The sequence below is a fragment of the Symphalangus syndactylus genome, chromosome 3 (genome assembly GCF_028878055.3).
Source record: "Symphalangus syndactylus isolate Jambi chromosome 3, NHGRI_mSymSyn1-v2.1_pri, whole genome shotgun sequence".
In the NCBI taxonomy this organism is placed as follows: domain Eukaryota; kingdom Metazoa; phylum Chordata; class Mammalia; order Primates; family Hylobatidae; genus Symphalangus; species Symphalangus syndactylus.
Window position 1 is genome coordinate 8560731 of NC_072425.2, and position 15567 is coordinate 8576297.

The 15567-nt window shown below is 62.0% G+C and overlaps 1 protein-coding gene and 1 pseudogene across 1 annotated transcript in view; one reads left to right on the forward strand and one right to left on the reverse strand.

Annotated features, from left to right (window-relative positions):
* Positions 1-14881, forward strand: part of CCDC187 (coiled-coil domain containing 187) — a 51959-nt gene extending 37078 nt beyond the window's left edge. The window contains exons 17-26 of the mRNA XM_055269890.2: positions 378-465; positions 2909-3112; positions 4146-4297; positions 6594-6804; positions 7294-7401; positions 7840-7920; positions 8530-8682; positions 9064-9176; positions 9903-9979; positions 10501-14881. Coding sequence (XP_055125865.1) covers positions 378-465; positions 2909-3112; positions 4146-4297; positions 6594-6804; positions 7294-7401; positions 7840-7920; positions 8530-8682; positions 9064-9176; positions 9903-9979; positions 10501-12347 — 3034 coding nt within the window. The 3' untranslated portion in view covers positions 12348-14881. The remainder of the gene's footprint in view (positions 1-377; positions 466-2908; positions 3113-4145; positions 4298-6593; positions 6805-7293; positions 7402-7839; positions 7921-8529; positions 8683-9063; positions 9177-9902; positions 9980-10500) is intronic.
* LOC129478263 (uncharacterized) lies at positions 13705-15369 on the reverse strand (annotated as a pseudogene).
* Between the last annotated feature and the right edge of the window lie 198 nt (positions 15370-15567).

A 15567-nucleotide genomic window follows, 5' to 3' on the forward strand; every position in this document is an offset into this window, starting at 1 on the left:
AGTGGGCCAGGCTGAGGGTGTTTATTCCATGATGGGTGGGGGGGTGGATGTGGGTGACCCCCCCTCTCCAGAGGACCCACTGGCCTGGGCTGGGTTTTCAGGGTGGCAGGGGCGGCTCTTGGCCAGCCTTTGTCTCCTTAGGCCAAAAGTCCAAAAGTGGCTATGAGGGGTGGAAGAGTGACAGCCCGGGTTGGGGCCATCTGACCACCCCAAGGCTGCCAAGCCTGTCCACGCATGGCTGTGTCCTCCCTGGTGCCTGCACCTTGGGAGGGCATTCCAGGTTGATGTGGCCGACCAGGGCTGGCTGCATCTGTGACTTTCTATATCCACTTGCACGGGCTGTCAACATTGGCAGTGATGTTGCCACCTCCCCCCAGGTGCCTGGACAGCAAGAGGGACAGAGCTGTGCTGGCCGTGCTGGTGGAGAAGCAGCAGCAAGCCCTCAGCAGATTCGAGAAGGAGCAGGTGGGGCCAGCACAGGCCTGGTGGGTCGGGGTGGGCGGCTCACAGAGGCGGTCTTGTCATTTTCTTGCCTGGAATCTGAACATTCCCCAGCACCAGAGCTAAAGAATTCCCAAGCCCTTGACACCCTCCAGGGCCATACAGGACCCCGCAGTATAGAAGGAGTGTCCACAGCCCAAGGGGGCATCACGGCCAGGGTGGAGCATGGCCCTGTACACAAGGAGTGTCTGCAGCCTTCCGGGGGCCTCATGGCCAGAGTGGAGGGTGGCCCTGTGGCCCGGCTCCAGGCCAGGCTCAGCCTTTTGCTGGATGTCACCTTGAGCAAGTGGCTCTGTCTCTTGGAGCCTCAGTTTCCTCCTTGGAACCGGAGAATAATTGTGGTCTCTGTGAAGCAGAGGGTTGGGAGAGTTTAGTGCAGCCAGCACTTACCCGGGTGGACGTGTGCCATGTACGACCTCAGAGGACTTTCCCAGCTGCTCCGAGCCCAGTTCCCTCATCTGAAAAACGAGGAGAAGCCTGATGTGCGCATGCATGGGGGCTGGGAGGGTGGCGCAGGTGAATCCCCGGCTGCACCTGGCAGGGAAGGGTCTCCATCCGTGGCTGCTCCTGCCTTCCTGCCATCATTGTCACCAGGGCCTGGAGGAAGCAGACCCCCAGGGAGAGTCGGTGCTGGGGGCACATGTGGAGGGGGGAAAAGCTGCCAGAGTCAGGGCTTTGCCTGCGGCAGAGAGCGAGGCTGAGGAGCAACCCTGAGAGCCAGGACGAGGACCCTTGCCGGCCCCCGCCCAGGTCACAGGCTCAAGGGCCCCCTCACAGGTCGCGGCTGCTGTGCCCACATCCTCACTTCAGTGCCCCCATGCTGTGGGGCAGGGGCTGGCGCTAACACTCTTGATACAGATAAAGGAACCTGGCTGGGCAAGGCGGTTCACACCTGTAATTCCAGCACTTTAGGAGGCCAAGGTGGGAGGATAGCTTGAGCCCAGGAATGTGAGACAGGCCTGGGCAACACAGCAAGACCCCGTCTCTACAAAAAATAAATCTGCCACTATAGGTGGCCAATGCCTGTAGTCCCAGCTATTTGGTGGACTGAGGTGGGAGGATTGCTTGAGCTCAGGAGGTCAAGCTGCAGTGAGCTGAGATTGCACCACTGCACTCCAGCCTGGGCAATAGAGTGAGACCTTGTTTCAAAAAAAATGCTGAGCTTTGGTGGGGGACTACTTCGCCCAGGAGCCTCTGCTGGGAGATGGGGTCAGTGCAGGACCTTATGTTGACTGGAAAGCCCTGGGATCCCCATCCCTGCCCTGGATGCCCTGTACATACTGGGACTTGGGGTGTCAGGCGTGGGGCATTCCAGGCAAGGGAGCTGGGGGCGGAGACCCAGGCCGCAGACGCATGCACAGGTCCTCTTGGATATGGAGAAACAGGAAAAGGCAGGCACCACAGAGAACAACGCGAGCCAGGGAAACAAAAGGGGCTTAGAAGGGGTCTGCTTGTCACACGGCAACGACGGAGCCTGGCAGAACAGGCCCTGCCCAGGGAGCCCAGGCGGGAGGAGCTGGAGCTGGCTGGGGCCAGGGACTCACAGCCATAGCCAGGCTATGTGTCGTAGACAGAGACGCCGTGGTGGAGGTGAGGTCTGGGACCCCCGAGTGGGGCCATGGACCAGACCCCCACTCAGCAGAGCCTCGGTTTCCCATCTCACCAGTGAAGCTGTGTCTCCCAGGGCGAGTGTGCAACGGCCCGGGCCTGGACTCCGTGCAAGGTGGTTCCGAGGGTGCGTCCACCAGGGACGCTGTGGGGAACAGAGAGAACAGTCGTAAAGGAGTGACCGGGTGGGGGCAGTGTCTGGAGCCTGGAGAGAGGGAGGGCGAGGCCCAGCCAGCCTGTGCCAGCCCCGCCTGGGCCCCGGGGAATGAGTACCTGCCTCCCTCCTGCCGCCCACAGCTGCCTCCTCCACCAAGCCTAGGGAAGCCCAAGGCCATGGGGGTATCCCGCCCAGCAGGAGGGGCGGGCAAAGGCCAATTGGAGGGAAAGGGAGGCCTCCCAGTGTGAGGGCCAGGGCGTCCCCCCAGAAGCTCCTTCCCCTTTTTTTTTTTTTTTGAGACGGAGTCTCGCTCTGTCGCCCAGGCTGGAGTGCAGTGGCGCAATCTCGGCTCACTGCAAGCTCCGCCTCCCGGGTTCATGCCATTCTCCTGCCTCAGCCTCTCCGAGTAGCTGGGACTACAGGCATCCGCCACCACGCCCGGCTAATTTTTTTGTATTTTTAGTAGAGACGGGGTTTCACCGTGGTCTCGATCTCCCGACCTCGTGATCCGCCCTCCTCGGCCTCCCAAAGTGCTGGGATTGCAAGCGTGAGCCACCGCGCCCGGCCTCCCCTTCCCTTTTGTTGACCTTTTCCCCGCTGGCTCCGGGGTTATGCTGACATCTGGTTCTCTCACCTGCTCAGAGGGAAATCCAGTACCTGGGACACACGCAGCTGTTCAGGCACCGAGACAGGAAGCTGCTTCTGCAGCATCAGAGGCATGTCGTCTCCATGCCGGGGCCTGCAGACACCCTCCCCATCCTGGGGCCTGTGGACACCCTCCTCATCCCCGGGCCCATGGACGTCGTCCCAGTGCACGAGCTGCAGGCCCGGGCCAAGCTGCAGCAGGTGGGTGCTCTCGCCTGGGCTGGGACTCAGCCGCAGAAATGCTGTCCCCTGGCAGCTTCCTGTGATCGTGCAAGTCCCTTGTAAAAATGCCTGTGGGCTGGGCGCGATGATTCACACCTGTAATCCCAGCATGAACCCCCCGAGGGGCGGAGCCTGCAGTGAGCCGAGATCACACCACTGCACTCCAGCCTGGGCGACAGCGAGACTCCGCCTCAAAAAAAAAAAAAAAAAAAAAAAAAAAAAAAAAAAAAAAAGCCTGTGGCCCCAGGCAGACTTGCTGGGGGGGTGGGGGGGGGGCAGATGGAGGGAGGGAGGGGCCACTGCTGGGGGGCTGAGGAGGCTTCCTGGATGGGGTGGTCCTGGCCAGGCCCTAGAGCACAGCCAGACTTCAGGTGGGGGCAGCAGTAGATGGGGTGGGGAGGATAAGCAGGACTGGGGGTCTCATAGGACCCAGGCAGGAAGGAGAGCGTGGCTGGGAGCTTCTCGGGGAGGCCAGCCCCTCGGAGACCCCAAGCAGCAGCTGCATCCTTGGAGGGAGGCTCCTGTCCCCCATGTCACCGGCAGACGGAGTGAGGAAGCTGTGTGGACGAGGGGTGGGGGACTGTCCCCAGGCAAGCTGTGTGCCTTCCCCACCTGCGCGTCTCCTCCGTAAGGCAGGGAGGGCAGCGGGCTCACCTGAAGGGTGGGGATGAGGATTGAGTGATCTGAGCTCTCTGAAGCACCTGCTCCAGGCTGGGCCGCAGGAGAGGGGACACCAGCAACCTGATTCCAGAGCTGGGCGTGGGGGTCTCTGGCCAGCCTTGGGCAAAAACTCCTCATTCTGGGCCTCCCATCCATACCTCTCAGTGGGGGTGCAGGACCGCTGCTCAAATGAGACGTCCTGTCTCAGCCTGGCACCCAGTGGGGAGCAAGCAGCCCCAGTACTGCACCAGCCCTGCCATAGCCATAGCCACGTGAAGCCCGGCACCGGCTTTTCTGAGGAGGAAATGGGCAGAGGCGGCCACGCCAGGCTCTCCTGCACCGTTTCTCACAGGGTTCCAGCCCCAAAGTCAAGGCCACCTGGGAGGGAGGCTCAGAGACAAGCCAGCAGCCAGAGGCCTTCCTGTGTCCCCTGACCCCACGCAGGCCCAGCAGCCCCACCAGCCATCGTCCCCAGAGCAGCCCTGCAAGCTCGAAGGCCACGAGGTGAGTTGGTTGGTCTTAGGGGGTCGGGGGTTGGGTTCCGGACCCTGATGTCCCTTTCCTGCCCCAGGCGGCCGGCGCTCACTCAGCCCCATCCCCACCTGTGCCTGGGAGGATGGAAGGGGGTGGGCACTGAGGGCACTGAGTGGGGCCTGCTGGCCCAGTGGGTCTGGGCAGAAGCCGGAGCTGCCCGGGACCCATGGGAGGAGCCCCAGTAGCTGGCTGCACCTTCCCGGCTCTGCGGCGGCCGGAGCGTGGCCACGGGGAGGGTCCCCTCTCAGTCTGTTTCCTCACCTGGGAAATAGGGATGGGGTGCTCTCCCCCCGACAGCTGCTGCTGCAGGACGCAGTGGGGCGTAGCCAGTGGACGGGCCTGGCTCAGGGGCCAGGGATGGCACGTGTAGCCCTGGGCACCCCCTCCCAGGGTGGCTGGGGGCTGTTCTGCCGGCTGGTGGCAGCTCAACCTTCTCTGAGGCCTGGCCATGTGGCCGTTGGCTTTGGTTTGCAACAAAAGCGCCTCATTAAAGGGCACCAGGGCTCTGCCTGGACTGTCCCCACGGAGCAGGGGAGGGGGTGTGATGACCAGGGTCACCTGCCCGAGAGCCTGGCCGTGGGAGGAGCAGCTGTTTTTCCCATCAAGAGCCTCCAGGCTTCCTGATGCTGGGAACAGCTCTTCTTTCCGGGCTCAAAATGGCCCTGGAGGGCCGAGGAGGCCTTCTCTCCTTTGAGCTCAGGCCCCCAGGACCAGCAGCCCCCAAGACTCTATCACAGAACCCCTTGAAGCAGCAAGCAGGGGGCAGCGCAGACCCAGGAGAGCAGCCTTTGGAGGCCCCTGTCTGCCTGGGGGAGCGTCCTGAGGCCCTTTCCCAGCCCAGAGGGGCCTCTGCAGTGAGGGGAGGTGCGACCACTCAGGCTTGGCCCCTGGCTCCGTGGCTTCTCCCGAAGCTTTCAAATAAATCTGGGCACAGACTGATCTGTCATTCACATTGCTACCCGTTGCCAATCCCAGGAGTCTCTGAAGAGGCTTCCAGGCCAAATACTGCCCGTTGGTCCCCTAGGGTTTGCTTATAGGGCTGGAGGGGAGGGGCCGGTAGACGTATGGTTGCAGACCCGGACCCCGGTGTGGGGGTCAGCCCACCATCCTGGTGGAGGGGTACACCCTATGCTCAGCTTGTCACACCAGCGATGTGTAGCCCTGTCCACAGCTAGAAAATAGAGAAAAGTGAGGTATTCACAGAGAAAACTTCGGCTCCCTGGGACCCCACCCACGAGAAGCTCGCCTGTGGTGTTCTGCTGGGGGTCCTGCCGCACGGGAGCAGGTGTACTTCCCTCCTTCATTGGTCCGTGCGAGAGAAGCTCAGCTGGGAGCTGGGCGCCTTGGGGTCGGGGTGTGTCTATGAGCACCCCAGGGGAGCGAGGGAGAAGCTGGACAGAGCACATGGAGCTACTGCGGGGTCCTGGCCTGAGACGCCATGTGCCAAGGAGGGTGTAGGGGAGGGGAATGAATCCTTTAGGACATGGGGGTTCCTGTTCCCATTTTTATTCAGCCTGTTCTGTTTCTGGGGTGGCTCTGAGAGCACAGTGCCTTGGTCTGCTTTGCAGGCTGAGTGCCAGGCCCTGGGGGCACTGCCCCGTCTCCCTCCAGAGCCTGCGTGGGGCACACACTGGTGTCAAGGTGCCCTCCCAGTCCTGCCCCAGCGAGAGTGCGGGCTGCAGCCCCTCAGCCGCGCCTACCTTGGGATACAGGGTTTCCAGGCCCTTAGGGCCACCCTCCTCTGAACCTCCTGCTCGCCCCTGACCATCTGTGAATCCGGGGAGAAATGCTCAGGGCCACCCTCGGGTGGGAGCAACGAGCTGTGCCCAGATGTGGCAGGTGCCTGGGGGAGAAAGGGAGGCAGACGATGTGTCGCCGGGCAGGTACCTGAGACAGCAGGAGTTTCCTTGCCACCCCAGCAGTGTGACCCAGGCAGAGTCAGACTGGGGGTGCCTGGAGGCCAGTGCAGGCCTGGAGTGGCACCGTGCTTCTCGGGGGCCCAGCATGTGCACCTGGGAGGGACAGTCCATCTCCAGGCAGAAGTCTCAAGGGGCCACACGCTGGGGAGACACAGGCCTCTTCCACCCACCTTGCCTGGATGAGGTCATAATCCCATCTTCTGCTTGGCCACCGACCACGGCCACCCCCGGATGTGACATGAGGTTGTTCCCAGGGAGAGGGTGCTGGTGGAGGTTGTGGCCAGGGCTGGACACCTGGGAAGGGGCAGCCGGGCGGGCAGTCACCTCCACTCTGCATGGCCGTGCAGCCCTCCCACTGAGCAGCAGGATGTGGTGCCGCCCCAGACAACCTCTGATGCAGATGGTCACCAGCAGCCTCCGAGGCCAGCGTGGGGCGAGGACACACACGAGCCCCAGGGCCCGCTGGTGGAGAGTGGCAGCCACGTCAGCCAAGGTAACGAGCAGCCGCGGCGACCGCCCAGGGTCAGACGGACGCTCATCCAGTGGGCCCTGGGCAGTGTGGGATGGCATTAGGCCCAGGGTCAGGCAGGCCTGTGTTCTGGCCTGCTGTGCCCTGCCTGTGACCGGGCCACCCCGGCCTCCCCGTTTCTGCGTCTCAGCACAGCAGAGCACACAGTGGGCTTGCCAGCAGGCGGGCCACCCCGTGCACAGGCAGCCAGCATTCCCAAAATACAGAGCGAGGGGTACACTGGCCCTGGGAGCTGGTCAGAATTCAGAAGGCCCCCACCCAGTGTCCATCCTCGGAAGCAGGGAGACTATTCCATCCAAGGGTCTGCCAGACTGGGGAGTCCCTGCAGTTGGGGCCAGGGACAGCAAACCTCAGGACAGACGGGTTGAGATGCGAAGAGCTTAGAAGCACTTGTGGGGCCGCCCAGGAGAGTGTGGCTGGTGGGGCTCCCTGGAGAGGCCAGTGGCACTGGGAGGTGGAGTGAATACAGAGCGCTTTCCCTCTGTGTCCCGCGTCACCCCCGGGCCTGCGCTGTTCAGGCTTCTGCGGCCACCGTGAAGCTTGCTCAGCCTGAAGCCTCCCTCGCCGCATGGCCACATGTACCAGCTGTCACCGTTCGGGGGGCCAGCCAGGCGCCTGCACCCACCGTGGGTCCTCGTTGCCTCTGGAGGTGGATTCGCTCGTTATGCCCACGCTGCAGAGGAGGAGCCTGAGGCCTGACTTGTGTTCTCACGTGGTCTAGGGTTCACCCTGAGTTTGCCTGACTGCGGTGCCGGCCGCTCTCTGATCAAAAGACTGCGCTTGCAGGGGCTCCCTGGGTGACGCCCCACTGTGGTCACTGGGGTCGCCCAGGGCCCTGGACAAGAGGGCAGGTGTTCCCATTGATGGAGCTTCCCCCTCCTTGGGCTTTAGCCAAACAGCTCCGGTTCCCTTAGCCAGGTGGCCTTGGCCCTCAGAATCCCCTGACCCCACAGAACGAAAGTCTAGGGAGATGGAGGTGCAATGCAGGGAGTGCCTGGTGCTCCTGGGGAGGGCTCTGCGTTGGCCCCCCCGCCCCTTCATCCCCCTTTGCGATGCCCCGGCAGTGCACTGGTGACCTGGCTGTGTCCAAGGCCTGCCCCCCACCGGACCTCTGCGCCACCCCTGCCTCGCACCAGTGTCTGTCTGTATGGCACCGAGGGGAAACAAGCTCTGGCAAAGGGTTTCCCCCAAGGGAGGGAAAGAGACCTCAAAATTATTATTATTATTATTAATTATTATTATTTTGAGACAAAGTCTCACGCTGTCCCAGGCTGGAGTGCAGTAGCGTGATCTTGGCTCGCTGCGACCTCCGCCTCCTGGGTTCAAGCAATTCTTTTGCTTCAGCCTCCTGAGTAGCTGGGATTATAGGCACCCACCACCATGCCCACCTAATTTTTGTATTTTCAGTAGAGACGGGGTTTCACTACATTGTCCAGGCTGGTCTCGAACTCCTGACTTTGTGATCCGCCTGCCTTGGCCTCCCAAAGTGCTGGATTATAGGCGTGAGCCACCGCGCCCGGCCGGCCTCTGAATTCTAAACAAATTTTCTCTAAACTTTTGGCTGGGACTTTGATCACTAACTGTCCAATAACAGGATTGTTTTAGGAGCAAACTACTACGTGCGTTTCCGCCTCATACTAAGCAAGCACTGCAGAAAGGTGTGCACCACTTTGAATTTTAAGATGTTTTATGTGGCTTCGGAATTCCTGGGAGCCACTCCTGCTCCCTGCATCTGTCCCCACCAGCGCTGACAGTCCCTTTGCCCTCCAGGAGACCCTCAGACCAAGCCCGGCCCTTCCTTAGCGGGGAAGCCCCGGGATCCGACAGACAGCCACGTGGGGAGCTTTGGGGAACGCAGCCGACACTCCTGGGGCAGAGAAGGTCCTTGTGGCACACAGGAAGCCAGTGTGAGTTGGGTGTGGCCATGCACTTCCTGTGGGCTGAGTGGGGCCCGGCCTTGCTGTGTGGCCCTGAGGGGTCTCCTGGTCCATCCCATGAGTGCCCCGGGGCCCCTCCCGGCAGATGCCTTCAGTTCCGAGGTTTGCCAGTTCTCTGGGTCTCACCCTAAGACTCAACACCTGGGCAGAAAAACAGACTTTTTTTCCTTGGTGGCAGGGCCCAAAGGGAGGAGGAGAATCTGGCGAGTGGGGGTCTCCACGGCCCTCTTTTGGGGGGTCTTTGTTCCTTAACCGTGGTCGCTGGAAGCACAGGGGCTCCATCCAGCTATGGGAGGTGGACAGAGACAGAGGCCACACCCCAGCAGTGTCATTTCTACAACGTGTCTCCAGCAGGTGGCTGAGGGCAGCGTGAGCGAAGAGGACTCGGAATTGGGGCTGGATTTTGCTGAGAGCCCCGTGGAGGAGTCCCAGGAAACCGAGAGCTGGCGATCGGGGGAGCAGAGGTGGGGGGCGCTGAGCTCCCTGCAGCAGAGGTAGGGGGGCTGAGCTCCCCGGAGCAGGGGTGGGGAGGGCTGAGCTCCCTGCAGCAGGGGTGGGGGGGGGGCTGAGCTCCCTGCAGCAGGGGTGGGGGGGGGGCTGAGCTCCCTGCAGCAGAGGTAGGGGGGGCTGAGCTCCCCGGAGTAGGGGTGGGGAGGGCTGAGCTCCCCGCAGCAGGGATGGCGGGGGGGGGCTGAGCTCCCTGCAGCAGGGGTGGGGGGGGGCTGAGCTCCCCGCAGCAGGGGTGGAGCCTGAGGCATGGAGCAGGTTCAGCCAGCACTCCCTGTCCCCCTGCTGTGGGGACCCTCACTCTCTCCTGGCACAGCTGTGCTGCTGGGGCACAGCTCTGCACCCACCCTGAGCCCTCCTGGGTCTGACCCACTTTTGGAAATAAAGATGTCACCCATGAATCAGCCCAAGGTCAGCAGAGGGGCCTCAAACCCCCTCGGAGTTGCAGCCCCACCCCCCTCTCTGCCACCTGATCCAGTGGGACTGAGACTGGATGCCCCCAAAGACAAGCCCTTGGGGAGCCCTTGCCCTCAAGGTCACTAAGGTGGTGGCAGAGGAGTGGCTGGGAAGTTTTTCGAGTGTGAGCTATGGACTGGGCCTGCTGGGGTCCCTGACAGTGGGGCCCTGGGAGGAGGCCAGGAGGACCAGGATCCCCACAGGGTTCTCCACGAATGTGCTTGCAGGACGGAGGCCTGTCAGCAGGAGGTCCCCGGCGTCTCCTCCACCTGGCTGGAAGCTGCCCAGGCTGCTGCCTCCCCAGGTAATGCCCTAGCCCCCAGCCCCTCCCTCAGCCATCGAGTCCCCACTAAGGGTCCCGCAAGGCCATTTCTACGTCAGAGCCAGCTTCTCCCCACAATATGCAGCCCCTGTCTTCCCCCCTGCCTAGCTGGGGGGCTCTGCCCACACACCTCCCCATCACAGGGTTGCTGGAGGAGATGAATGACCGTCAGGGATCCTCTGTCTGGATCCACCCACATCCCTAATGAAAATAAAACAAGGCAGAGCCAACCAGTCAGTCCTCGAACCACAGCTGCGGTGCTGAGGCCGGGTGCCCGAGGCTGGGCAAGGTCCCTGGACGTGACTCATTGCGTGTGGGTGGGGGTGGGCGTGGTGAACCCCTGGGTTGGAATCACAAGGGTCGAACACGCTGTCACCCTCAACGCTTTTCCTGATTCTGTTCAGGGTGTTTCTCTGGTCTGACCTCCTGGCTTTGGGGGTTGTGGGATATGCATGGGGTCCAGGGTGCAGAGGGTGACAACTGTTGATTGTCCCCTCTCTCAGCAGCTCCTGTGGCCCCTGAGGAGGCGGCGCCCCCGATCCTGCACCCGGGCAGTCCCCTTCTCCCTGCCACCTCCTCCTGCAGTCCAGGCTCTGAGTCTCCTTCCGGAACCTGCTGGGGGCCTTCGGAAGAAGCCACGGTGTCATCCCACACCTCCCCAACAGGCTCTGTGAGCGGCCCGTCCTGTCCCTCTCTCTGGGAGTTCCAGAAAGCAGCGGCTACCCTGATCCAGCTTTCTGGGAGCTCCACCTCTCTTCCTGGCTTGGAAGCTGAAGACTCCCCAGACGAAGGTTTCAGCTGGCCTGGAGAGCTCTCTGCCCGACACTCCTCAGAGGAAGCTGGCCTGCCTTTGTCCTGGGGGCCAAACCAGGGTGAGCCTCGGCCAGGTGGTGCTCCTGAGGGTGGAGGACGCGTGACCTCGCAGAGGCCCCAGGGCCATGGGGCCGGCCCCCTGCATGGCTCCTCCTTGGACACGGCCGTAGCAGAACGTTCAGCGCCGGAGCAAAGCCCGAAGGCAGGCTGGCTACTGCCTTTCCCAGACATCCGCTCTCCAAGGTCAGGGTCAGAGCTGTCAGAGGCCTCCAGCAAAGTTTGGGACGAGGACAGCGAGGAGGACCTGCCAGAACCCCGTACCGGGGCCGAGCCAGCCTCACGGAGCTCCCTGCCTGCAGGTGGCTCATTGGGCCTTGAAAGCAGCGTGGAGCCCCAGGTGGCTCTTCCCTCCCAAAGGCCCAGGGAGGGGCAGGAAGCTTCTGGGACCAGCGAGAGCCTGATGGGGGTGTCAGACACAGGAGAAGCCCTCCAGGCATCCCCTGAGCCCGCCGGTGTGGTGTTCCTGCCCCAAATGTCTTCTGCCCGTGACTCGGACTCACTGCTGGTCTTTCCTTCTGGGACCTCTTGGAGTGAAGGGGCGGATTTTGGCAAAGGAGGAGAGACTTCTGGCTACCAGGAGGGAACCCGGGATGCTGACCCGAGTCCGTCCACCAAGAGCAAACTCCTGCACCTCATGCCAGAGCCCAAGACCCTGCTGACCCTGCAGGCTCCTTCCGGGGACCCGGGCAGGCTGGCACCCCCAGTAGCTGAAAGCCAGGTGCCTGGGCCTGGTGGGAATGGGGCCCCCACTGTCCTGGAGGAAGCCTGTCCCCCACTTGCCGGTGACGTCTTGACTGAGATCCTGTCTCCTGTGGACGAGTTGCTGTCCTACGGCAGTGCCGACCTCCCGTCCTCCATCCACAGGGAGGCCCCCCTACCCCCACCTCCTCCCACTCCCCAAGCACAGAGTGTTGGCGAAGACACCAACCCATGCTCGGATGCCTTCCCTTCCCCGCCCTCGGGGCCCCTCGGGGAGGACACCGCCATCACCACCCAGGATTTGTCCTCCATGTCTGAGGAGAGTCTGCTGGAGGGACTGTTTCCTGGGCCCCAGGGGTCCGCGGGAACCCAGGAGTCGGGGCTCTGCCCAGGGGTGGCTGGACCAGGTGGAAGCGTTGAGGACCAGTTGGGTAGATGCAATTCTGCAGCAGGGGATGAGGCCGGAGGCAGCCAGTGGCCTGAACCTGTCAGCTGGCCAGGGCACCCGTCGTGTGAGGGGTCAGGCAGTGCCCCTGGAGGGCTCCCAGGGCCATCAGTGCAGCCCCCAGCTCCATCCAGAGTGGCCTCTGTGGCCAGGGAAGGTCTGTCAGGGCTGTTGGCAGCTGGTGACGCGGACGTGATGATCGGCAGTCCATCAGAGCACCGGGCTCCTGTTTTGGGCACAGGGTTCTGGGCTGATGTGGCCTTTGAGGAGGTCTTGGGCAGTTGGGGAGAGCCCTGGGAAGGAGCGCAGAGCTCTGGGCGTGCAGAGAGCTAGGGAGGGGCGGGGCAGCTCTTAGTGGGTCTGGATGAGCTCCTAGACACTGCTTCATCTGCGGCGGGGTCCCTGGGCAGCCAAGCCTGCTTGGCCAAGACCCCCACCAGGGGCTGAGACCCCAAAGAAATGCTGGGTAAGAGCCGGAAGGCAGCCACACCCCCACAGGCAGCCACACCTCCATGTCCCTGGCCGGCAGCCCCAGCAGCCTCTCCCCCAGGCCAAGTGCCCTTGGCCACCAGTGGAAGATCTGGGTCCCTTGAGCATGCTGGTGAGGACGTGGAGGGAGGCCTGAGCCGCCAGCCAGAGGAGCCATCCAGGCCTGAGGGTTCACTGGGCAGAAAGCCGCTCCTGGAGACAGACTCAGGCCGCTGTACCCATCTCCCAGGTGTGGAGAGAGACCAGGCAGTGGACTTGGTCTCCACGCGGCTCACCAGGAGGGTCCTGCGCGACTCCTTAGCAGCTCTGTCCACACTGGCCCCCAGGTGCAGCCCCTAGGGAGTGTTTTCTGGAACTACAGAGATGCACAGGCGTCCACCATGTCATTGTGAGCTGTGTGTGGCACACACATGCACACGTGGGAGTAAGAACCTAGAGGCCTGGACCTTCCCAGGGTGGACCGGGTGGGCAGCTGGCTCTGCGGGATGGTCGCCTGGACCTTCCCAGGGTGGACCGGGTGGGCGGCCGGCTGTGCAGGACGGTCACCTGAAGCTGGGCCCGGACTGCACACCCACTCCTTTGCATCAAAGCCACAAAGAGGCATCCAAGAAAAGGCGTTGCAGCCCAGAGGCAAGAACAGTCAGAGTCATCGAGAGCAGGAACTAGGACAGGGGCGGAGCAGCGCCTATGCCAGGAAGGGGGTCACGGGAATCAGGGAAGGCCAAGAGAGGAAGAAAGAACATTTGGGGGAAAGAAGAGCTGGGGTGGGCCCAGCTGGTGCTGACTCACACCCCTGAGCCCTGCTTAGAAGACATTCGGGGGCATCTGCCTGCTTTGACTTTGGAGGTTCCCCCCCGACCCAAACCGCCGGCAGGTGACGTGCAGCTGGGGGGACTGGGCATGGGAGTCTCACACCTGAGCTGCACAGACCAGAGGAAGCCGCAGCCCAAGGGCCCAAGGTCATTTCCCCGCAGCCCGCACAGCTGGGGGCTTGTCCTCTGGGGGTCAGTGGCCCAAGGTCTCTTCTGGAACGTGCTCAGGACTCGCTGTGCCTGGAAGGCCAGGGCATCCGATTTCTCCTGGTGCCATGGACTTTTCTTTGTTTCCAGAGGATTCGCTGGGACTCCTGTAATTTCTCTGGGACCCTTTTGAATTTGAGGGTCTCTCCTTGAATGGGGAGTTGATGAGCAGCGTGTTGGCCTTAGGGACATCTGTGTCCCAGCACTGATCCTTCCAGGATGTGGCTTCTCCTGTCCAGGGCCTCAGGCCTCCTCCACTTTAAGAGAGGAGCACAGTCCAGACTTTATGCATGCAGTCTGGTGGAAGGCATCACAAAGCTGGCCTGGCAAAGCCCTAAGATGCCAGGTTACAGGACACACGGAGCTGCCAGGGCCCTCTACCCCATAGCTCTGGTGAGGGACCCCAGGCCCCTTAGAACCCCTTTGGGCCCCCTGCCGTGAGGCAAGAGCCCCTCTCCAGACACCCCTTGCGGGGCAGCAGCTGGATCCAGCCTGCCTTCTCCAGCCCTGGGGCGGCTGCTCAGCCCCAGGTGCCATTCACAATGGCCGGCCTGTGTCAGGGCCCCCGTTCACCGTGTGCGTGGGAAGCCCAGCTCGGGCCATGCATCGGATTTTGCACCGGCTCCTGCCCAGCCCACCTGAGAATGCAGAGGTTTGGATCCAGTGGGGAATGTGTTCCTGCTCCCTGCTCTCAATTTCAGAACAAACTTTGAGCTGAGCTACAGCTTTCTCATTGATCCCCTTCTAGTCTTCTGAACAAATTAGTCTGTGATTTTTTATTTTTTTCCATTTATTGCTGACCCTTTTGGATTTATGAGGCCGTGTGAGAGGAATTATGTATTTCACACACATGCATCTGGCAGGACAATAAATCTCCCCCACTGAAGCCCCACAGATTTGCAGCGAATCTGATGGCTTCCCGGCTCGCCGCCACATGGTTGGTGCTGACGTGCGGTGCGATGTGGTGGCGGCTGCAGTCACAGCTGGAACCAGAGTGACTTTCCCTGGGAGCCCAGCAGTTGCCTCACGTCGCTGGCAGGTGGCAAGGGTGCCCTTGAAGGGGGCTGGTCGTGAGGAATGAAGGAAAACCCGGGCCAGGGCTTCCAAGGACAGCAGCCCTGGAGGGGGCCGGAGCCATCAGGTTACTCTGACTGCCGGAGAAAAGGCTGCTCCACCAGAGGTGTAAACACATTTAATCTCCCAACACGACGTATACAGAGCAGAGGGCTTTGGCATTCAGATCTATTGACCGGGAGAGATGGTAATCCAAAGTCCCTCCCCTTCAAGGTCTCCTGCTGTACTTGCCGGGACTCTGATCTGTCATCACTGCTTGGGCCAATAAATCTTGATACTAGCCTCCAGAGGAGTCATTATCTTTCATAGAAAATGATTATTTCTCAGTTAAACCCTACATTTAATTTTCCCGTGATCTGTCTCTTTCAGCTTCCCTGCTTAACGGTTCCCTCCTGCATAAAATGCCCATGAACGTGTACAGTGCTCCGAGTCCCAAATCATCAGACAAACTTTACGAGTCCCTTTGATTCCCTGCCCTGCGTGGCCATCACGGCCACCCTCATAAAACACACATGAAGGCCGGGGGCCCTTTATGAAAGGTGGCGGCCACACACACTCCTGGGAAGCACAGCCTCCCGGCACCCAGGGGGCTGGGAGAGCTCACTTACTGCCCAGGCGAAGCAGGGTCCCTGTGGGTCATTTTCTCTGTCCCCAGGGTTGAGCCTGGCCCGTTCATGCCCAGCAAAGCCAGGCTCACAAGCCGTCCTTTTCCCAGCTCCCCAGGCAGCTTTGGGGTCCTGGAAGAGTGCTGGCAGGTCCCACAGCCATCCCATGGTGCCTTGTCCCATCCACCCACCGCATGGCAGCATCAGAGCTGGGAGCGGAGGATGGGATCGCACACACCCCCCGGCCCTGGCCCTGCCCAGGGGCTCCCGGCCGCCCTTCCCCTGCCCACCACTCACCATGTCCATCAGGCCGTAGCCGATACAGCAGCAGCACCCGCACTGGTGCTGGGAGCCAGCTCGGGCTCT